At 38.4% G+C, this 24886-nt stretch overlaps 1 protein-coding gene across 1 annotated transcript; it reads right to left on the bottom strand.

The window, feature by feature from the left end:
• Nucleotides 1-821: 821 nt before the first annotated feature.
• Nucleotides 822-13733, bottom strand: IDO1 (indoleamine 2,3-dioxygenase 1). The gene is made up of 10 exons (XM_086380395.1): nt 13608-13733; nt 9181-9276; nt 8947-9066; nt 8362-8480; nt 7639-7653; nt 5158-5257; nt 4499-4616; nt 3228-3279; nt 2627-2775; nt 822-1618 (listed from the first exon to the last, which is right to left on the bottom strand). The coding sequence occupies exons 1-10, from the start codon at nt 13704-13706 to the stop codon at nt 1266-1268; spliced, it is 1221 nt and encodes a 406-aa protein (XP_086236521.1). The 5' UTR covers nt 13707-13733; the 3' UTR covers nt 822-1265.
• Nucleotides 13734-24886: the final 11153 nt, after the last annotated feature.

Below are 24886 nucleotides of genomic sequence, written 5' to 3'. Positions count from 1 at the left end.
TTTCTCCAGAATGTCTTATAGCGGGAATCTCGCAGTCTGTAGCCTTTTCAGAGTGACCTCTTTTACTTAGTCATATGCATGTTATGTTTCTCCATGTCTTTTCATCGCTTGATCACTCATTTATTTTTTTTTCTTTTTGAAAATATTTTAAATTTTGTATTGGGGTATGGTTGATTTACAATGTTGTGTTAGTTTCAGGAGTATGGCAAAATGATTCACTTATACGTAATACCTATTCTTTTTCATATTCTTTTCCCAAATAGGTTATTACAGAATATTGAGTAGATTTCCCTGTGGTCTATAATAGTTTGATGTTGATTTTCTATTTTATATATAGTAGTGTGTATATGATGGGAGAAGGCAATGGCAACGAACTTCAGTACTCTTGCCTGAGAAAATCCCATGGACAGAGGAGCCTGGTGGGCTGCAGTCCATGGGGTCGAGAAGAGTCGTACACGACTGAGCGACTTCACTTTCACTTTTCACTTTCATTCATTGGAGAAGGAAATGGCAACCCACCCCAGTGTTCTTGCCTGGAGAATCCCAGGGACGGGGGAGCCTGGTGGGCTGCCGTCTATGGGGTCGCACAGAGTCGGACATGACTGAAGCGACTTAGCAGCAGTGGCAGCAGCAGCAGTGTGTATATGTTAATCCCAAACTCTTAATTTACCACCACAACCACCACCACCCCCGCCCCCCACACACCACCTTTCCACTTTGGTAACCAGAATTTGCTTTCAAAGTCTATGTCTGTTTGTATTTTGTAAATAAGTTCATTTTCAACATTTGTTACTGAACCGGGAAGAAATACACCACACTCATTTCTTTTTTATAAAATGTTTAAATTTAATTTTTAATTGGAGGACGATTGCTTTACAATATTGTATAGGTTTCTGCAATAAATCATCATGAATCAGCCATAGGTATACATATGTCCCAGCCTCTCGAATCTTCCTCCCACCCCATCCCCCCCTCTAGGTTGTCACACAGCACTCATTTCTTTTCAGCCCTGAGTAATATTCTGTTGTCAGGATGTACTTCGATTTGTTCATCCATTCAGCCATTGAAGGACATCTTGGATGTTTCCAAGTTTGGGTGATTATGATAAAGCTGCAATAAACATCCCTGTGAAGGCTTTTGTATAGACATAAGTTTCATTTTCCTCTTGATGAATGTCAATGCTATTTCTGATATAATGGACAGTGATAATTAACATATGTCAAAATAAACAAAATATGGCAAAGATTTACTTTCTTGGATTACAATTATTCTTCCTTCAACAGGGAATTCTTAGTTTTACTTCTTACAGTCTTCAGAAAGTCCATGACATTGGTGCCTCCAGTTCCTCTATTTTCTTCTTCCAAGTTTCCTTCCACCTGGGGTTGCTGCCTTGCAGGAATCACGATGTACTTAGCTACTATTTGCAAATGGTAGTTTCTCAAGGAGACCATAGCTTGCACACACTTATTGTAAATTTCCTGCAGGGTAGCATTGCCTTCTGAAAGAACAAACTCACGGACCGAGGGCTTTGACTTTAATGAGAGGAGAAAGCTCTGGTGAGCTGGTGGCATGTATGTTCTCATCTCCTGGAGAAATTCAGCAGCAGAGTCTGAAGGGACTGAAGACAAAGATGAGTTAGTAAGGAGTCTGAGGCAGTCTCCTGTGCAGGGAGGGAGGGCCAAGTGGGCCAGAGTGGGTGGCCATGAATATATAATCATCAAGTCAGCATCCTACTAATCTTGCTACTAGTAATGATAATTACTGCAAAATACACTTAATTCTAAAAACCACATGAGCTAAACTCATTCATTATATTTTTGTTTTGCTTCCTTTCTCATGTTCCTAGTGTATTTGATCCTTCTAAGGACAGGTAGATGTACTATACTTGATAGACTGTGATGCTGAGTCCAAGAGAATTAAAGGGATCATTTTAAAATAAGAGAATGAGCTCAGAAAATAAAAAAATAAAATAAAAAAAAAAACTTACTGTCATGCAACCCAAAGCTTTCCCCTTAGAAATTTAGGAAAATAGAAGTTTAGGAAAGAAAGAAAAGCAGAAAGAAGTTCTACCTGGAGCCTCTTCCTCTGCTCCCTTAATCCCCTAGAAGGAATATAATGAACGTGGCTCATCTTTAAACTTTGGTGCACGTGTTGGCCCTGGGCTCCCTGGGCGGTAGGTTGGGGAACTAGAAAAATGCCAAGCCTCTCCACTCTCCAGCTTCCGCTTGTGGTCTTATCTCATTCGCAGACTTTCTCTTTCGCAGATTCTCCGATTCTCAGAATTCGCAGATTCTCCTAAATCTGACCTTGCATGTTCAGGACATGCGATATTGGCTTCACCACTCAATCAGACCTCATAAACATGTTCAAATATCAAAATCAAGATGGTGTTGAACTTGGTCTGAGTTCTGGCTTCCCTGCTTTTTAGTTGGTTACCAGGGAGTCTGTTTATGAGCCTCTTTCAGTTTCTGCTTCTTCATGGTGTAATAAGATGATTGTAGTAAAGTCTCTACTGATTCTTATAAAAGTGTCTGATAAGCTCAGATAAGATGCTGATGGGAAGGTACTTTTTAGAAACTATACTATTAACCTAAGCGATGCTGGTCATTTGCCATTTGTCGCTCACCTCCACAAATACTGTGCTGAATGCCCAGGAGAACATCAAAGCACTGAAAGATGCTGCTTTGGGCTGCGCTGCCTCCGGCAAACTTCTTTGGGGTGTCCCAGACGCCTTCATACAGCAGACCCTCTGACAGCAAGGGGTTGCCTTTCCAACTAAATTAGGAAGGGAAGAATAATCAGTATTTTATCAATTGCCAATTTTTTGTATGTCAAATCTTGCAACAGAGGATGACTGGAAGGTGAAATGAGCTAGGCTTCATGATACTTCTCCCATACTCCCCCTTCTACTCATGTTCAAGCAAGAGAATAATAATTAATATGGTTCTGAGCAAATTCAGCATAAGGATTCTATAAGCCAAATCTTACCTTTCACTACCAAAGGTTATTTCACTCTCTTTAAAACGACTAGCTTTCTTGTCCATACTCCAGTGTGTGCCTGCCTAAGTAGTAACCAAGAGAATAGCTTACTGTTTCTTGCAACATGTAGTTTAGGATATAAATTGTTTCTTAAACTGGATTGATAGTGGGGACCATCAGTGGAAATTTGTTGTCTTCTTTTTGTTAATTGTCTAAGTGAAAACAGAACCAAGCATAAGGCTACATACCCAGACAAGTATATTCGAAGAACATTGAAAAATAGGTTTGGGTCCACATATTCTAAAAAAACAAAACAAAAAAGATGAGATACAGCTAATTAAGTAGCATCAGATATATTGGGAAAAATCAAGGTGTTATAAACAACTGATCCTGGATTTCAGTATAGGACACAAGAAAGGTGCTATGTCAGTCTGTGCAGAAAAATTCCCTGAGGTCAAGCTTCACTCACCTGTCCTCTATCCTCACCTGTACACTGAATGGGGTCTACTAGGGGAGCAACACACATCTTGTGACAAAGAGCCCGGGCCCATTGACCGCTCATCCTCAGGAGACCAATTAAACTGCCAACATTTACTTAAGGATGCTTCATATGTTTACTGGGCTTCCCTTGTGGCTCAGCGGCAAAGAATCCGCCTGCCAGTGAAGGAGATTCGGGTTGGATCCCTGGGTCAAGAAGATTCCCTGGAAAAGGGAATGGCAACTCACCCTGGTGTTCTTGCCTGGAGAATCCCATGGACAGAGAAGCCTGGTGGGCTATAGTCCAAGGGATCGTAAAAGAGTCGGACACGATTTAGAGACTAAACAACAGCAACATGTTTCTTCTGGGGTATAACTGATAAATTACTTACATAAAGAAACCCCAAACCTAAACACAAAAAATAAAAATAAAACTTCCAGGAGCCCTAGGGACCACATCTCTGGGTGTCCCTCCCCAAAGCCTGCTAATGTCTTTGGTTTGAAGGCCAATCTTCTTGCCAAAGCCCAGTGATACACAGTCACATATTTTTTAGGCACATCCAGTAGGGGACATTTCCTTTTGCAAATCCTTGTTTATGTACTCTTTTTGTTATTGTTTTTAGCTATTAATTTTATGATAACTTTCGAGCCCCATGGCTGTTTTAGATGGCTTTCTAGTTAATTTCCATAAAAGCAAAATTCACAGAGAGTTCTTATCAAGCAGACTAAGTTTTTCAGAACTTAACATATCCTGCACCTTTGGCAAGTTTTTCCATTAATTTTAATGGAATTCTGTCTTCCCTATTCACTACTTATATCATCTTGGGTCATTTATCTTCTCTCTCAAAATTTAGATTCTCTGAACATAATAAAACCCACCATTATATGGAAAGTACATATAATAATTCCTTGAGATAAAAGAAAGCACAAACACATCCACTATATGAGAGTTGGTTCTGCTTCCATTTCTCTGCAAGTCTACATCTAGATAACCAGAAACATCTGAGCATGGTCTAGCATTTGCAAGGCACACGATACTTGCCATGAATTTGGGAAAACGCTTCCAGGGCTTTGTGCAGGCTGGAAGATATTTCAAGCAGCGCTTTCTGCAAAGTATCTGAGTCTTTACGTTGTACTGCATCAAATATACTGGGGATCACCTTTAAAAAAAAAAGAAGACAAACACTTCAGATTTCATAAATAAATATTGGCATAGAATCAAGTTCTTCTAAATCTTAATGCCGAAATTAAATTTGGTATTTCCGTTTCTTTCTTGGATTGGATACCCTTGGATTGTTTGACTAATTTCCATATGTTTAATTAAACTTGGGTTTGTCTTTATTATTTTATCACTTAGAGATAAGTTTATATAGTTTTATGTATTTCTATCTCTAAGGCAAAAAATCATTAGCTTTTTGTCACTGTGAGACAAATTTCCAATGGCAAGTTGTGTTAAAAATATTTCTCTCTTATTAGGGCTTCAAATTTGATTCTAATTATATGGCTCTTACATTTTATATTTTAGAAGAGACAAAAAAAATAAAGTATTTATTTGTACCAGGCTATCCCTTATCTCCAATTCAATCATTAAAATCCTCTATTCAGTCAGGATCAAGTTAGTTTATGCATAATAGAGTTCTGCTGTTAAGTACTTGTTCTGCTTAAGTGAATCAAAATGCGCATTTTTCTGGTCTGACATACTTTGATTGCAGAGGCAGCTGCTATTTCCACCAACAGAGAAACCAGAAAGAAGCCTTTGCCGCAGTCCCCACCAGGAAATGAGAACAGAATGTCCATGTTCCTAAGAAAATTAATCCAGGAAGTCAAGAATTTAGTAAAAATAAAAGAAAGAAAAGCTAAAAAGAAGAAAAAAAATTTAGTAACAATATTGATCTATTTGTTGGATTCTTATTCATTTTCAAGACTTTTATTTACCCTCCATTTTCAAAATAATCTTGTGAGATAAGTATGGCAGGTTTACTATATCCATTATGTAGTTAGGAATATTAATGTTAGGTCTGTTGTTTAAGGTCATAAAATTAACAGTACTTTAAGCTGGAACTTGAAATTCCATTCTAGAACTTGAAACGAGAAACTTCAAGAGCATTTCTTTTTCTATTATCCCATCAATTTTTCACAAATTTATAAGCTCAAGGTTTATAGAGATATCTGTGAGATATGATTTACAAAAGTAGATTTTCTTTTTTTTTTTTCAAAAGTAGATTTTCAAATAAAAGAAACATAATATCCATAACTTTATCTGTGAGCCTGACTCAGTTTCTCAGTGATATATCCTGCCTTACAAAGGAATTGATTGGGAAATTCAAATAATTTATTACACCTTATTTTCTTTTGCACTGAAGTTTTGTGTTGATGCAAATATGGTCTCAGCATCAGTACACCTCTGAGTTTCATGGCAGTTAAATGTATGGTCTCAAACCATTTTTGCACCTAACTTCCTGGGGCTCATTGAATAAGATATTTCATCAGTTTCAGCCTCAAATGGGGCTGGCGATATCATTCTCCCATTTAAAAACCTTCCATAGCTTCCCTTTTAAAGATACTGTTTTAACCCCTTATCAGAGCCCAAAGTCCTATGTAATATTTCTATAGTTTATTTCTTCATCCCCTTCCTCTACTGTTACCTTCCTTATTTATGATGTATCAGTGACACTAGCCTTCCTTCAATTCTGAAAATGCACCGAGATTTTTGTCATTTCAAAGCCCTCATTCTTGCTGTTTCCTCCACTGTGAACATGCTCAGCTTTTCCTTCTTCTCCCTTTACTTTTTCTGGCCAGATGACACATGGGATCTTAGTTCCCCAACCAGGGACAGGGAACATGCCACGCACTGGAAGTACAGAAGCTTAACCACTGGACCACCAGGGAAGCCCCAGGTTTTCCTTCTTCTAACCTATGCCTAGTCACTCTTCCAAGTCCAGCTTAAATTCCTTGCTGTAGGATTCTTTCCTGTGCCTTTTGTTTCACTTGAACTCATAGTCCTTGAATTCCTTAATTCTTCTCGTGATCATATAGCAATTTACATAATTTTCATGTATCTTCTTTCCTCCAAATTAACCCAGGTTCATGAGGGTAAGCTTATTCCTGTATTTACTTTAGCTTCCCTAGCTCTTAGCCTCTGTTAAGTACCTGGGCCAAAAATAGTAAGAATTGGGTCAAAAAGAATAGTTTTATTACTTCTGGCCACTGAGGCCATAGGGTCATGGATACACAGATGTATGTGCGTTTTGTATATATGTATGTATGTTAATTATATTTATCTACAGATCTTCTTAAACTTACAATGGTGTTATATCTCAATAAATCCATCTTCAGTTGAAGGTAAGTTGAAAATTCACTCAATATACCTAACCTACCAAATATCAGATATTAGCCTATCAAATATTAGCCTTGTGGTCCTGCTAAGTTGTGTCTGTCTCACTCACTGTGACCTTGGGGTCACAGTCATTGTGATCCCAAGGACTGTAGCCCACCAGGCTCCTCTGTCCATGGGGCTTTCCAGACAAGAATACTGGAGTGGATTGCCATTTCCTCCTCCAGAGGATCTTCCCGACCCACGACTCGAACCCACTTCTCCTGTGTCCCCTGCATTGGCAGGCAGATTGGATTCTTTACCACTTGCCAGCCTGGGTGCCCCAGAGTTTAGCCTAGTCTACCGTAAATGTGCTTAGAACATTTGCATTAGCCTAGATTTGGGCAAAATCATCTAACACAAAGTCTAGTTTATAGTAAAGTGTGGAATATCTCTTGTGATTTATTGAATACTGAAAGTGAAAACCAGAATGGTTGTCTGGGTGCATGATGGTTGTAAGTGTATCAGTTGTTCACCCTCTTGACAGTGGGACTGCCTGGGAGCTGCACTGCCCTGCCCAGGATCACAGGAGAGTATGTACTGCACATCTACTTAGGGAAAGACCAAAATTCAAAATTCAAACTGAGTTTCTAGTGAACGTATATCACTTTTGCACCATCCTAAGGTCAAAAAATCCTAAGTTGAAACCATCCTTAAGTCAGGTATCATCTGCATATACAAGTAAGATTTTTGTATTTTTTGCCTAAAATCAATTGGTCTTGTAAAAGAATGCACTTGGAGGCTAGTGATACATCCTTATTTACTTTGAGTAACAGTAATTCTTCGAATGAAAAAGATGGAGTACTTACTCATAAGTCATGGGCCTTAGGAGAGCAGCCGTGGATCAATTGGAAGGTGGAAAGGAAACCAATGTAAAAATTAAATGGTTTTGAGTTATTTCCTCTAATACTACTGATCTAGCAAAGGTAAAAAAAATACATAAAAATGTAAAGGTGTGTTTTTTCAATATTTGTCAAGTAGGTGTCACAAACATTTAATTTAGGACTTAATAAGTGAACGAAACAATTAAATATGCAAGGAACACACGTGAATTGTCAAAACCAATTGGAAACCTTGTTACTAATAAGAAATTTTCAAGATCAAATCATTTCATTTGGCGGTACTCCCACATCTAGAACACGCCTCTTCGGATACACACCTAGAGCCTCTGACCCTTCATTGTAGCAGATCCGTTACTCAGTGCTTAGGAAGGGCCGGGATTCTAAGCAGACTCTTGAAAGCCCAGATGTTGCCACCTCTACCGCCAAAGATGTTTTGATTCCACTCAATAGTTAAAATTGAAATGTTGAATCTCGAAAGAAGCCAGTCAAACTGATCAAACTGAACACTTAAGATATGTACATTTCATTGTATGTTGACAACACACCTCTCTCTCTCACATGCACGTATCTTTTACATCTTAACAACAGAGAAGAAAGCCATGCTGCCAAAGATTAAACAAATGACCATTTCCCTTTTGATTAAAATACTGTGAACACCTTTAATTCCTGTTATAATCACTGTTTACATACCCATTGGGATCCTTTTTCTTCCAGTTTGCCAAGACACAATCTGCATAAAGTAGAATAGGAGGCAGTCCCAGCTTCTCAGACAGTTTGCAGTAAGGAACAGCGATATTGCTTGGCAAGATCTAATGAAAACACGACTTTTAGTATTAACCTTTGAAATGTCTCGCCTTCGCTTCTGCTTTCTGGGTGTCAAAAGATTAACTGTTCTACATAAGGGCCCTGTGAAACCAAACCAATGTCATTGCCTCTTCCTCATTTCATAACTTAAGCCCAGTACTTATTAAACCCTTACATTTGAGATTTGTGATGATGTGGACATAATCTGGGCATAGAGAGAACAAAGCCCACCTAAAGGGCCAGAGGAAATCAGGGCTGTATTACTGACTTTCTAATGGCCTGTGAATCATTTGCAACCATTCGCTCAAGCATCCATCCATTCCCCCAAATATTTGTTAGGCAACTCCTCTGCACAAGATCCTCAAGCTTCACAAATGCCTTGACAATACTCTTAGAGTTCGTTTACATTAAATGTCAACTGGATGTCAGTCTGTTGTGTTAACATAAAAGAATACATGAAAATCTCCAGACCTTTCGGATGTCTCCATCGCCTTGACCCCACACATACGCCATCGTGATGTATCCCAGAACCAAGTGTGCCAGGCGCTGTGCCCTGTGGCCTCGGAGGCCATCAATGTTGAGCGTTGCTAACTGAGAATAAATGGAGAGATGGACTCAACTCAAAATGTGTGATGTGAGTGCCACAAAACCAAGTTAATGCTTTTACGAAGCTGAAATAGAAAACGTGTAATATTTTTTCCAAACCTTCTCAACTTCCACACGTAGTTGGTTGTTCTTGATCAGTTCAGGCAGATTTCTAGCAATAGAGATCCAGGCATCATAAGGATGAGGTAGGTCCTCCTTAAAAAGAAGAAACAGGGCTTTGATTCACCAGTGGAAGGTCTTATCCAATAGTGGTGTCTCCACTAATGATCCATGTTGCCTCTGTATCGATGCCAAGCAATGCCAACACACACTTAGCCTGTCTAGGGCCACCAGGCCATGCATTGTCACCTGCACACGAAGAGCTCAGGACCTTCTCTGTGCTCCTCTTCTTCCTCTCACCTGCCTCCTTTGCAAAGATCCCTTGAAACATTTCATTGAAATCTTCCTGACTATTCCATTCTATAGGTATGCCTCCAATGAGGAATCTTATGAGTTACACCCTTTCACATTAACTGATTTATTATTGTGTGTAGTCACTTAGATGTGTCCAACTCTTTAAGACCCCATGGACTTAGTCTGCCAGGTTTCCCTGTCCATGGGATTTCCCCGGCAGGAATACTGGAGTGGGTTGCCATTTCCTTCTCCAGGGGATCGTCCCAACCCAGGGATCAAACCTAAGTCTTCTGCATTGGCAGACAGATTCTTTATTGCTGAGCCACCAGGGAAGCCCTAAGTAATTTATTGCTGTCTGCTATATTTTTACCTTCTCAGCTAGATGTTAAGTTGTTTTTTTTTTTTTTTTTGAATAGAAGGAAAATGAGATTTATTAAATGTCAGTAATGAGGCAGTTTTGCTTCAATTTTTCATTTAATTATTTCTTGTTTAATTATTATAATGGCCCCCAGAGTTATCTCCATGTCATAAATAAGACAAGCAAGGCTCAGGCAGATTTATGGCTTGTTTTGTGCACATAGTTCATTGTAATTCAAACATAAGGATTTCTAACTTGTAAAAGATGTTTTATCTTTTTACATCTCACTATCTGAAGGCAAGGGTTTTATCATATTTTTAATTCTGTATTTCTTACCACAGTACTAGATATGCAAGAGATGCTGTATATATGTTGTATATATGTGCATGCATATATGTATATATATATGTATACATGTTGATTGTTTCCTTTGGTACAACAGGCAAATTTTTGGTCAAGTACATAAAAATGAAATCCAAATAAAAGAGTGTTATAAATAAGACTGCTCAGTGTTATGTGGCAGCCTGGATGGGAGAGGAGTTTGCGGGAGAATGGATAAATATGTATGTATGGCTAAATCCCTTTGCTGTCTGCCTGAAACTAAAGGAAATCAGTCTTGAATATTCATTGGAAGGACTGATGCTGAAGCTGAAACTCCAATAATTTGGCCATCTGATGCTGAAGAATGACCCCGATGCTGAGAAAAATTGAATGCAGGAGAAGCGGATGACAGAGGATGAGATGGTTAGATGGTATTATGGACATGATGGACATGAGTTTGAGCAAGCTCCAGGAGTTGGTGATGGACAGGGAAGCCTGGCGTGCTGCCATCCATGGGATCACAAAGACTGAGCAACGGAGCTGACTGACTGAATCTATTATAACAATGTTAATTGGCTATACTCCAGTACAAAATAAAATGTTTAAAAAGAAAAGACCCAATAACCCAGAATGGAGTACCTTAAGTCCCATGTCACTAAATGGAGACAATACTTAATTACAATTTCTGCCTCTCCCAGAGTGGAATCCTAAACCAGTCAATCTGGAATCCCCTGGCCAGCAGTAATGAACTGATTTGCTCATAGAACCCTGCTTTTCTCTAAAGAAATGTGACCTCGATACAACCAATTCACTCTGCGGGGATGATGCGTCCTTGTTTCCGTTCTCTTCTGCCTATAAAAGTCTTTCATGTTTGTACAGCTCCTCGGAGTACTTTTCTTCCTGCTAGTTGGGATGATGCCCATTTCATGAATCACCGAAGGAAGCCAATGACGTTTTAAATTTTACTCAACTGGGTTTTGTTTTTAATAAGTGCCTCCCTGGGTGTTGTTTCTAATTCTGTCTCAAGGGAAAATATAGAAACAAAAATACTAGGTCACAGCCTGAAATGAGATTCAGAGTCCTGAAAACTCCCCAGGCCTTCTTCATTAAGCTCCTTCCAGATGTGCCTTTGGGGGCATCGAAACTGAATTAAGGGGAGAGAGCATAAATTGAGTTTACCTGAAACCAAGGTTAGTGAGGCTTTAAGCTTCAAAACCAAGTTAATTTTATAAGGAAGCTATAAAATATGAAGACAAATGTAATAAAAACTTCAAACCTGTTCAGGGGCTGCAGAGAATTGGCTAGACTTACTTAGTCAGGGAAAATTTTTAGGAATGAAAGATCCAGGCAGTATATTCACTAGATAATCACTTTTCCTGTATTTGCTCTGAATTTTTTCTCCCTAACCACAAAACTACTGTTTTAGAGGTCTACATAATTATTTGTGGCTTCCTTGGTGGCTCAGATGATAAAGAATCTGCCTGCAATGTAGGAGACCCAGGTTCAACGCCTGGGTAGGGAAGATTGCCTGGAGAAGGGAATGGCAACCCACTCCAGTATTCTTGCTTGTAGAATTCCATGGACAGAGGAGCCTGGCGGGCTACAGTCCATGGGGTAGAAAAGAGTCAGACACAACTGAACAATTTTCACTTACTCATTCACATAATTATTGCGATTATTTTCTTTTATAAGAGAACCAACTTTATAGGGAAATAAAGAATAAATTTGACATGACACTTTGTAGTTTCTGAAAAAGTTTTTTTTTTTTTGTACCATTGATACATATTTCCTCAAAACATCCAGTCTTGGCAGTTGTGCACTTTTGTGAAGAGAGAGTAAGTCTGAATATTATTGATTTGAAAATATAAAGTAAGCCAGTTGCTTTTAGCAATACAATTAAAACATCCGCTTCATTTTCTTCAATTAACTTAATCACGTGAAGAGGAAAATTAGATTGGGACAAAGAATTTGCTTTAGATTTCCCTATATTAACCAAGGTATTTACTAGATGTGATTTCTAAGTATAGTTAGATTCTGACTAAAATATGTATTTGTCACACTTAAAGGTTGTCTCTAGAGTTGCTTGATTCCCCACCTCAACAACATCAAAGCAGGAACACATGCTTTGTGCAATCTAAGGTTTATCAGCTGAGAAAGGGGGTTCCTTTGACTCATGGGTCATTTATTACTTTTTAAAAATTTTTTTTCAAAATACCCCCTGAAATGTGATTGTCTTAAACTAAAATACCTCTATAGTTACCTTATCTCATCACTCTCTGTACCTGTGTAAGATGAGTAAGAAGTGCCTCTAAGGCTAAGTTTCTAGGAAGAAAATTTTAAGAAAGTTAACTGAGATCCCTTTATTCAAACTCTGCCTCCAATTTTGGTACCTCTATATCTATTTGTTCCAGTCACAAGTACAGATACATCCTGGTATACAGCATTGTCACAACATGTTACTGGCTCCTAGAAATCCTCTCCTGGAATCTCATGAATTTCATTAAAAGCAAGAGTAGGAAAACAAACAATAACCAAAAACCAAAATAATGTCTTGTGTTCTCTCCTTCTCTTGAGTTAGGCAGTGTAGCATAATAGATAATGGTTTTCAGACCATGGATTCTGGAACCAGACTGATTAGACTCACTTCCTATCCCTGTTATTACTAGCTGTGTGAGTTTGGCTAATTACTTAAATTCTGCATGGCTTACTTTCTCATCAGGAAAATAAGATTAATAACATACATACCTTTCAGGATGGTTGTAAAGATGGAGTAAGTTAATATTTGTAAATTGCTAAAAATGAGATAAAAGTGTGTGATGATTAAGATATTAAAGATAAGATGCTTTGCATGGCATTCTTGGGAAGATAACTTAGGAACCTGTAGTCTTAAGACACACTTTTATTCTAATGCCTTGCCCTTTGTAGCAAAACCTGTGAAAAAAAGCATGCAGATCTAGCAGGTCTAACTCTCTCTAAGCCTGAAACTTAGGCTTAGTAAATACCCAACAATACTAATACAACACAAAGTTGCTTGATTCCCCACCTCAACAACATCAAAGCAGGAACACATGCTTTGTGCAATCTAAGGTTTATCAGCTGAGAAAGGGGGTTCCTTTGACTCATGGGTCATTTATTACTTTTTAAAAATTTTTTTCAAAATACCCCCTGAAATGTGATTGTCTTAAACTAAAATACCTCTGTAGTTACCTTATCTCATCACTCTGTACCTGTATAAGATGAGTAAGAAGTGCCTCTAAGGCTAAGTTTCTAGGAAGAAAATTTTAAGAACGTTAACTGAGATCCCTTTATTCAAACTCTGCCTCCAATTTTGGTACCTCTATATCTATTTGTTCAGTAGAAATTACTGAACCACATTTATTCAGTAGAAGCTAACTTGTCCAGGTAAGTCAAGACAAGAAAATAATTTTGCCCATATTCCAGTGTCCTCTCTTACCAGTGGATATGGAAGAGCAAAGCCTACGTCTTCATCAATGTGGTATTCCTTAAAGATGGTCCATGAATTTTCCACAGGAGATGACATGTCACCTGCCATTCTTGCAGTCAACTCTGTCCCTCCTCTGGCTAGAGTAGCTTCAGAGCGTCTATTTATTACAGAGGTTGCCGTAGCCAACAACCACAACTCACCACACAGGCGGTAAGAAATGACTTCCACTTTTGGAATAGTTTCATTTTCCATTTTCTTTATTTGTAGTTTGATAAAAAATAAAACTACAGAAGCATGACTGTTTATTACATGAAGAAACTGAAAGTGTATATTTCATATCAAACGTTTCTGGGAACATCATTTGCTTACTGCCTAAGGGGAATTGGAAAGGGCCTGAGTGAAATAAGAAAAAACATGAAAATAGGTGGCCAGAAAGAACATTTTTATTTTATGGGGAAAAACTTTGAATTAAAATAATGAATTTAACCAAGCCTAATGACCTAAGCCATCTTTTAGTTATTGTAGTCATTGGCTTTCTTTTAAACTCCCACGGTTCTTTGAAAATATTAGTGTCTTGTTTCAGCAGCCAGGAAAAAAAATTTTTGGTACCCAGAGTTAGTGCCTCTGAAATAGAAAAAAAGAAAAAAGGAAAAATGCAAGCACATGAAGAATTTAGAAGCATAGCATCTCTTCACCCCTCTAGTCCCATTTTTCTTACCCGATTCCATAAGTGTTCTCACTACTGTTCTTTTAAAAAAATTTTTAATTGGAAGGTAGTTGCTTTACAATATTGTGCTGGTTTCTGCCACACAACAATGTGAATCAGCTATGTGTATACATATATCCCCTCCCTCTTGAGCCTCCTTCCCAACCCACCCCCCATCTCATCCCTCTAGATCATCACAGAACACTGGCTTGAGCTCCCTGTGCTATACATCTGCTTCCCACTAGCTATCTATTTTACCCTGGTAGTGGATATGTTAATATTTCAATGCTACTATCTCAATTTTTTCCACCCTCTCCCTCCCCAGCTGTGGAAGATTTTCTTGCATCTCTACTGTATATGATCTCTAAGGGACTAGTAAGGCAATAGTCCACATTTGGAGACTCTAGAATATGCTTAAAGTTGAAATAAACTATAAAAATCTATCTTGAAAATAGTTCTTTCAAAATGCAAATTAAGGTTGCATTTGGTAAAGGTTTTCAGGGTGTCTGGAGGTCTGTGGTCACTTACGTATAAGATCGGTTGATCTTATACACAAAGCTGAAGCAAGAGAAGAAGCCATCCTGTTCATTATGATGGTCAAAAGGAGAAAAAAGAAGTGAGTGTTCAGTACATTAACAGACAATGCAATGTTGTCATCCAGGTTTCAGTACTTACAACAGATTTTAACAATACATTGCATTGGATTGACTCCATTCTATAATGGTTCTCAAAGTATTCTTTGTAATCACGTGATGGCTTTTGATAAACACTATTCTTCCTAATTACATGATGGCTTTTGATAAAGATGTAGTTTTGCAAGAATAGGTTTCCTTTATTGTAAGGGTAATGGAAATTGAAACTAAAATTAAACAGCCAAGAGAACACAAAACAATTATATAAAAAAAATATATGATGCTAGCCTATCATATTCATGGCTTCACCACAAGTTGACTCTTTTTCAATTCTTTGGCTCTCAGCCTTCTTCGAACCTGGGTCTCTTGCATTGCAGGCAGACACTTTACCATCTGAGCCACCAGGGAAGCTCTCAAGACTCTTCCCCAAAACCACAGTTCAAAAGTATCAGTTCATTGGCACTTAGCTTTCTTTACAGTCCAACTCTCATATTGATACATGACTACTGGAAAAACCATAGCCTTGACTAGACAGACCTTTGTTAGCATAGTAATGTCTCTGTTTTTTAAAATGCTGTCTAAGTTGGTCACAACTTTCCTTCCAAGGAGTATGTATCTTTTACTTTCATGGCTGCAGTCACCATTTGAAGTGATTTTGGAGCCCCCCAAAAATAAAGTCAGCCACTGTTTCCACTGTTTCCCCATCTATTTGCTGTGAAGTGATGTAGCAAGGAGAGATAAGAAAGCCTTCCTCAGTGATCAATGCAAAGAAATAGAGGAAAGCAAAGGACTGGGAAAGACTAGAGATGTCGTCAAGAAAATTAGAGAAACCAAGAGAACATTTCATGCAAGATCAGATCAGTCACTCAGTCGTGTCCGACTCTTTGCAACCCCGTGAATCGCAGCACGCCAGGCCTCCCTGTCTATCACCAACTACCGGAGTTCACTCAGATTCACGTCCATCGAGTCGTTGATGCCATCCAGCCATCTCATCCTCTGTCATCCCCTTCTCCTCTTGCCCCCAACCCCTCCCAGCATCAGAGTCTTTTCCAATGAGTCAACTCTTCGCATGAGGTGGCCAAAGTACTGGAGTTTCAGCTTTAGCATCATTCCTTCCAAAGAAATCCCAGGGCTGATCTCCTTCAGAATGGACTGGTTGGATCTCCTTGCAGTCCAAGGGACTCTCAAGAGTCTTCTCCAACACCACAGTGCAAAAGCATCAATTCTTTGGCGCTCAGCCTTCTTCACAGTCCAACTCTCACATCCATACATGACCACTGGAAAAACCATAGCCTTGACTAGACAGACCTTTGTTGGCAAAGCAGTGTCTCTGCTTTTGAATATGCTATCTAGGTTAGTAGTAACTTTCTTTCCAAGGAGTAAGCGTCTTTTAATTTCATGGCTGCAGTCACCATCTGTAGTGATTTTGGAGCCCAGAAAAATAAAGTCTGACACTGTTTCCACTGTTTCCCCATCTATATCCCATGAAGTGGTGGGACCGGATGCCATGATCTTCATTTTCTGAATGTTGAGCTTTAAGCCAACTTTTAACTCTTTACTTTCACTTTCATCAAGAGGCTTTTGAGTTCCTCTTCACTTTCTGCCATAGGGTGGTGTCATCTGCATATCTGAGGTTATTGATATTTCTCCCAGAAATCTTGATTCCAGCTTGTGTTTCTTCCAGTCCAGTGTTTCTCATGATGTACTCTGCATATAAGTTAAATAAACAGGGTGACAGCCCAGCAATCCCACTGCCAGGCATATACACCAAGGAAACCAGAATTGAAAGATACACGTGTACCCCAATGGTCATCGCAGCACTGTTTACAATAGCCAGGACATGGAAGCAACCTAGAAGTCCATCAGAAGACAAACGGATAAGAAAGCTGTAGTACATATACACAGTGGAATATTACTTAGCCATTAAAAAAAAATGCATCTGAATCAGTTCTAGTGAGGTGGATGAAACTGATGCTGATTATACAGAGTGAAGTAAGTCAGAAAGAAAAACACCAATACAGTGTATTAATGCATATAAATGGAATTTAGAAAGATGGTAATGATGACCCTATATGTGAGACAGCAAAAGAGACACAGAGATAAAGAACAGACTTTTGGACTCTGTGGAGAAGGCGAGAGTGGGATGATTTGAGAGAACAGCATTGAAACATGTATATTACCATACGTGAAATAGATCGCCAGTCCAGGTTCAATGCATGAGACAGGGTGCTCAGGGCTGGTGCACTGGGATGACCCTGAGGGATGGGATGGGGAGGGAGGTGGGAGGGGGGTTCAGGAGGGGGGTTACATGTACACCCATGGCTGATTCATGTCAATGTATGGCAAAAAACCACTACAATATTGTAAAGTAATTAGCCTCCAATTAAAATAAATAAATTAATTTTTTAAAGGCATCCAAATAGAATATAAGAAAGCAAAATTATTTTTGTTCACTGATGACATGATCTGATGCATAGAAAACCCTACAGGTTTCACAAAAATCTGTCACAATAAATGAATTGGCCAAAGTTTCAGAGTACAAAATCAATATACAAAGATCAGTTTAACCTCTATATATTGATAGAGAACAATCTAAATATGAAATTTAAGAATAAAATACATAGAAATGAACTTAACTAGGGAAGTGAAAGTCTTATATATTAAAAACTATAAATATTAGCAAAAAGATTTTTAGAAGACACAAATGGAATGCTGTCCTGTTTTCATGGATTAGAAGACTTAAGTGCTGCTGCTGCTGCTGCTAAGTTGCGTCAGTCGTGTCCGACTCTGTGCGACCCCGTAGACGGCAGCCCACCAGGCTCCCCCCTCCCTGGGATTCTCCAGGCAAGAACAGTGGAGTGGGTTGCCATTTCCTTCTCCAATGAATGAAAGTAAAAAGTGAAAGTGAAGTCGCTCAGTCGCGACCGACTCCTAGCAACCCCATGGACTGCAGCCTACCAGGCTCCTCCATCCATGGGATTTTCCAGGCAGGAGTACTGGAGTGGCTTGCCATTGCCTTCTCCATAAGCGCTGCTAAAATGTCTATAATACACAAATAAATCTACAGATCCATAGCAATTACTATAAGATTTTCAATAGCAGTTTTAAGAGAAAAAAACAATGCTAACAATTTTATGGAACCACAAAGGAATATTCAGAAATGGTCTTGAGAAAGAAAAACAATGCTGGAAGTGCAATATCTCTTTGAGATCCGGATTTCTATTTTTTTGTCTACCTTGACTGGACAGTGGGGTATGGAACACCATCAGAGTGGGATAGAAATGAGTATTAAGGCCAGTAAAGTGGAGGAGCTCTTCTAGTGTGTCTCTGCTCCAGACTGATGCCCAAAGTGTGGGTTTTGGGGAGCATCAGAGGTGCCTCTTTTGGCAGAAGAGGTGTAAGATGAAAATAATGAGGGACTACTCTGCTTCTCAGTAATGGGAATTGCAGCTGGAGGGACCTGTTTCTCTCTAGCAGCATCCAGATTTGTGATTAGGGACCTCTGTGACTGGTGGGAGAGAGAAAGAAGAGGAGAGAGCAGACAGGAATATCAATGGGCATTGAAGAAATAGCTTTCCTGCCATCTACTATGGGATTTCAGCAGAGAGCACAGCCACAAAGTATCTCCAGCTGAAGTTCTTTCCACTAAGCCATGAGCATCTCCAGAATCTGAGGCTGTAACCCAAACCTCCCACTCTGATGCCAGGTCCTCATGCACGCTCCAACACATCCTAAAAGCCAGCTCCTGCAGAAGAAGTTACAAACTTGAGCTTTAGTGCCACCTCCTGGAATAAGAAAAGAGTTCTAAATGCCATTCTGTTAAACTGTAAGAAACAATGTGCTCACGTGTATCCAACTCTTTGCGACCCCATGGACTATAGCCCACCAGGCTCCTCTGTCCATGGGATCATCCTGGAAAGAATACTGGAATGGGGTTGCTATTTTCTTCTCCAGGGGTTCTTCCTTATCTAGGGATAGAACCTGTGTCTCCTGCCATTTCTTTCCCACTGAGCCACCTGATAGCAAAAGTGAACATAAATTTTTAATTAAGGAGGGTGTCTGGCTACATCAAGTGAGAAAACAGAAGCTCAAATCATCAAACAATATGAAAAGTCAAAGAAATATGGTATCACTAAAACAAAATAATAATTCTCCAGAAACTGAATTCAAATACATGGAATATTGTGATATAACACAGGAGGACCAAATCCCTGGCCATGGATGGGCCAGTACTGTCCCTGGCCTGTTAGAAACTCAGCCTCACAGCAGGAGGTGAGTGGTTTTCTTCCAGAAAACTGGTCCCTGATGCTCAAAAGATTGGGGATTGCTGAGCTAACTGCTAAAGAATCAAAAATAGCTGTCATGAAGAAATTCAATGAGTTGCAAGAAAATCCAGAAAGACAGTTTATTGAATTTAGGAATAAAATTATTTAACAGAAAGAGTTATTTACCAAAAATTAAAATTATTAAAAAGGAAAAAACAGAAACAATCAAGCTGAAGAATTCAAGAAATAAGATGAAGAATGCAATAGAAAGTACAGACAACAGGGCAGATCAACGCAAAAAGACCTTCTGTAAGACTCATTGTATGAAATCGTCAAAAATAAATAATCTGAAATGCAGAAAAAAATGAAGTAACTTACAATGAAACCCCAACCAGGCTATAAGCAGATGTCTCAGTAGAAACTATAGACCAGGAGAGAGTGGAATGACTTAGTCAAAGGGTTGAAATATGAAATTTGCCAGCCAATGTATTCAGCAGATTTATCCCTCAGATATGAATAAATAAACGTTTTTCCAGACAAATAAAACCTGACAAAGTTCATCACCATTAGGCTAATCTTGTAAGAAATGCTAAAAGAAGTTCTTCAAGCTTAAACAAAAAGATGCTACTCAGGAAAAACAACAACAACAACAATATGCCAAATAGACAACACTCTGGTAAAGGTAAAAAGAATTAGAAATTGTTATTCTTTATTAAAATGATGTGTCAGCCACTTAACTGTAGTATAGGGTGAAAGAAAAAAGTATTTAAAATAGCTATAGCTACTATAGTTTATACACTCACAGCATAAAAAGAAGTAAATAGTGACACTGAAAATATAAAAGGAAAGGAGTACAATGGTGGAGTCTTTATGAGTGAACAAAGATATGTTGCTCTCAGCATAAAATGGACTGCCTTGTCTATGAGGTATTTTATGTAAGCCTCAAGGTAACCACAGAGCAACAATTTAAAGTGTATTTGCTGATAAGTCACTTCAGTCGTGTCCAACTGTGTGCAACCCCATAGACGGCAGCCCATCAGGCTCCCCCATCCCTGGGATTCTCCAGGCAAGAACACTGGAGTGGGTTGCCATTTCCTTCTCCAGTGCATGAAAGTGAAAAGTGAAAGTGAAGTCGCTCAGTCGTGTCCGACCCTCAGAGACCCCATGGACTGCAGCCTTCCAAGCTCCTCCATCCATGGGATTTTCCAGGCAAGAGTGCCGGGGTGGGGTGCCATACAGAACTTAAAAAAAGGGGAGCCTGATCATATCACCAGGTGCAATACTTTGTTTCTTTGAAGACCGATGGGTAATTTTGTTCCCTCCTTTCTTTCTTCAGCTCTGTAGATTTGTCTTTCACTTAAGTTTCTTCTTTATCTTCATCTCTTTTTGTCATAGTCAGTGCTTTGCTCAGATATCTTATCATTCCTAATTATCTGCTTGTGATTAAAAATGAATCATTACATTATTTATATTATTTCTTTGATCAATCCCCATTACTGTTCTTGCCTGTTCTTGAGTTTGTAAGAGCTGTTAGTTCCTCCAATTTGTCATTTTTTTGGTAACCTTTAGTTGTGTTTTCCTCAATAGAATGTATACATTTTTATGTTAAAGAGAAATATTATCTAGTTTTCAATGTATATATTTTGTATATTTCAGTATATATATTATTCAGTGTATACATTTTGTTAAACTCATCCTAAAGTATTTTATAATTGGAAATATTTCCTTAATTTCATTTTTAGATTGGAATTGTTTCCTTAACTTCATTTTCAGGTCGTTCTTTGGTACTGTATAGAAATAAAATCATTTCAATCACTTAAAATGAGGCATTACAAACATTCATTTTAAGTGCACATGGTTGAAGCTTCCTAATTTAATGCTTCACTGTGGAGTTATTTTTCTGTATTCTTTCATTGGATGACCTCAGATGTCACCATCTTAACATATTTTCTCTTGGGCTGTAAGGTTTTCAGAACAGCATTCTTGTACCTGGCTTGAAAAGTAGAATTGGATGTAGTACTGGGGAATAAGACATTTTAAAACTTAATTTCTGTATTTCAGATATGATACTGCATGGGTCCCTGAGTCCTGAGAATTTTCATTTTCCCTTTCCAGAAAATGGTTCTCCAAGTGTTCATTTAGAGCAAAGAAGGGGCATTCTCAGTTTGAGAAGTACCAGGGGAAGAAACAGGTTTTTAAACAAACTTCTATTAAATCCACATTTACTTCTATTACCAACGTAATCAATGTGGCAAATCCTTGAACATTTCATGGTTCTCCAAGTTTTTTGACTGCTTCTACAGGCTCCTGATCCAAATTTTTGTATTTACTAAATCATCTATCAATTTTCCAGCTTTCAAATTTTGGTCCTTTGTCTTCATTTTTTTTTCCCCCATGAGGTTCTTGCTTTTATATAAACATCTTTGTCATCAAGAATATGAAAAGATATCCATAGAATGGTAGAAAAATATATATACAATATTTATATAGTATACAGGATATTTTAAAAACCTGTAACAATGAAACAATCCTACTAAAAATGCTGAAAGGAATGAGTAGATAATTTTCTAGAGAAGATATAAAAATGCCTAACTATGCACATGAATAGGTGCTCAGCATTTACTCATTAGGGAAATGCTAATCAGAACCATATTCTGTGCTTAGTTGCTCAGTTATGTCTGACTCTTTGCAATCCCACGGACCAGGTACCTCTGTCCATGGAGATTCTCCCAGCAAGAATACTGGAGTGGGTAGCCTTGTCCTCCTCCAAGGCATCAAACTCAAGTCTCCCGCATTGCAGTCAGATTCTTTACCATCTAAATCACCAGGGAAGCCCAAGAATACTGGAATGGGTAGTCTATCCCTTCTCCAGGGGATCTTCCCAACCCAGGAATCGAACTGGGGTCTCTTGCATTGCAGACGGATTCTTGCAGGGAAGCCCAATCAGAACCATATGAGGTACCAATCCATATCCACCAGAATAGCTATAATAAAAGAAAAAAAGAAGCATGTGTTGGCTAGCTTGAGACCCTCACATAGTACCATTGGGGATATAAAATGGTTCGGCCACAGCGGAAAAGTGGAAAAGTGTTTGGGTGTTTCTCAAAAAGTTAAATATGGAATTACAATGCAACCCAACAATTCCAAGTATAACCTCAAAAGAATAAAAAACAGGCACTCAGACATATGGCTTCACATGTGGGTTTGATCCCTGGGTCAGGAAGATGTCCTGGAGGAGGAAATGGCAACTCACTCTAGTATTCTTGCCTGCAAAATCACAAGGACAGAGAATCCTGGTAGGCTGGAGTTGCAGAGAGATGGACATGACTCAGTGACTGAGCACAGCAAACTATGGCGCACTCAAACATATACATATAAACCCATATTCACAGCAGCACTGCTCACAATAGCTAGAAGATGGAAACCATTCGAATGCCTACCAGAGTACAAACCAATAAACTAATTGTGGTATAAGGGGAGCATTAATCAGTCATAAAAAGAAATGAAAATTCTGATACATGCTCTGAAGTAGGCAAACCTCTAAAACATTATGTTAAGTGAAAGAAACCAGACACAAAATATATTTTTAATTATTTTTATTATTTATCTATAATAACTTTATTCATAGAAACAGAATGCAGATTAGTGTTTGCCAGGTGCGGTTAATAGTAGGAGGACAGAATTGGACGAGATTGTTTAATAGGTTTGGCATTTTGTTTTGGAATGATGGAAATGTTTTGGAACTTCATAGAAGTAGCAGTTGTACAACGATGTGAATGTCCTAGGTGCCACAGAATTTGTTACTTAGACATGATTAATCTTATTCTACATGAATTTCACCTTAATAAAAAAACATATAACCAAACAATTAAGTGTACAAGTTGCCTCATATCTGCATATAGAACACTCCTCTGAACTGGAAATGAAGATAACAGATGGACCTCAGTTTATTGGTGTGATTTAGTGATTGGTACATATTTTCAAGAATCTATTTCTTTTTATTAGTAGCTACATGATAGTTGCAACAGCATGACAACAATAATTAATCCTTTTAATCAGGGAAATTATATTTTTGGAAATAAGGCAGTATAATTGTATCATGAAAGTGTGTCACATTTTGTCAAATGCCTTTTTTGCATCATTGAGATGATCATGTGATTCTTTTCCTTCATTCCATTAATGTGTTTTACTATACTGATTGCTTTTGTATGTTAAACTCCATGATAGACTTTATAACTATATTTGCTACGAACTCTACAGGAAACAAACCAATAATGCATTTCTTTTAGCATCCATCCTTTCATTTATCCTATTGTTGGCAAACAAAAATGGATAGTTTCTAATGAGGTGGATGGATGAATCTGGAGTCTATTATACAGAATGAAGTAAGAAAGAGAAAGACAAATACTATACATTAATGCAAATATATGGAATTTAGAAAGATGGTACCAATGATCCTACATGCAGGGCAGCAAAAGAGACACAGACATATAGAACAGATTTTTGTACTCAGTGGGAGAAGGCAAGAGTGGGATGACATGAGAGAATAGCACTGAAACATGTACATTATCATATGTAAAATAGATGACCAGGGCAAGTTTGATGCATGAATCAGGGTGCCCAAAGCTGGTGCTCTGGGACATCCCAGAGGGATAGGGTGGGGAGGAAGGTGGAAGGAAGGTGCAGGATGAGGTGGGGGGCACATGCATACCTATGGCTGATTCATGTTGTGAATGGCAAAAACCATCACAATATTGTAATTATCCTCCAATTAAAATAAATAATATTTTTAAAGTGTACTTTGCCTTCCACATCCTGCGCATCATGTGATGGTAGCACCATATGCCATTATCTGAGGCAGAAATCTTTTTCAACTACAAAATATACCCGTACCTTACTGGTACTGCTAAAAATAAAATGTGAAAAACATGTTCTTTGCATTATGGCTAAATGCTCTTTAAATTACCTCAAAGTCTCATAATATACTTATGAACTAGATATAGTTCTATTTTACTCATTTTATAGTTAAGGAAACTAAAGAATTTAGGTTTATTTTGGTACAGAGCCAGTAAGTGATGGAGACTTGGGAGCATCACCTTGCTCAACACATTTCAACTTTTTCACCATTATTACACATACTAATCCATTTTTCAGTGCCCAGTTATCTTTTTAATTTTCTAATTCATTCTAGAATTTGTAAGTAAAATTGTAATAGGGAAGAATACATCTGACTACGGGTTAGACCTGTTGCTTTCACTTTCAACTTCATGTTCTGTTGCCTGTAGCCTGAAATACACAGGACAGTTTATTCTCAAGGCTCTGACCTTTAAGAGTCCATTCATATATGGATAAAAATTTGCAGAACAAGAAACAACATTTGTCTTGGTGGAGATTTACAGGAACATCCTCACCTGACCTAGGTGGGTAGCTGCAAAAATAAAAGATTTCAACGCCAAAAAGTTTTCAACAATCAACCTCTCTCACCTTGCCTTTAAAAGTGCTTTGCTGAAACCTTTTGAGTAGTTCAGAGTTTTCAGGGTCAGGAGCCACTCTCCTCCTTGCATTAGCCTGCAATAAACCTTTCACTGATTCAAACTCCTCAGACGTTTTGGTTTGCTTGGTCTCATTGTGCATTGGGCATATGAAATTGGGTTTGAAAACAGAATCAATAGACACAAGCCTGCA

The sequence above is a fragment of the Bos grunniens genome, chromosome 27 (genome assembly GCF_055505025.1).
Source record: "Bos grunniens cultivar Pamir isolate PY7600 chromosome 27, Bosgru_T2T1.0, whole genome shotgun sequence".
NCBI classification, from domain to species: Eukaryota; Metazoa; Chordata; class Mammalia; order Artiodactyla; family Bovidae; genus Bos; species Bos grunniens.
The sequence above is the reverse complement of the archived record's forward strand: the minus strand, read 5'-3'. Positions and strand labels throughout refer to the sequence as shown.

What these genes read in the sequence shown, in the direction of transcription:
- IDO1 (XM_086380395.1), bottom strand. Translation starts at nt 13,706, where the DNA reads ATGGCAGGTGACATGTCATCTCCTGTGGAAAATTCATGGACCATCTTT. An exon ending in TACGTGTGGAAGTTGAGAAG is followed by an intron (nt 9,067 to 9,180) that starts GTTTGGAAAAAA and finishes ATTTATTCTCAG; the next exon opens with TTAGCAACGCTCAACATTGA. An exon ending in AGCGTTTTCCCAAATTCATG is followed by an intron (nt 3,280 to 4,498) that starts GCAAGTATCGTG and finishes TTGTTTTTTTAG; the next exon opens with AATATGTGGACCCAAACCTA.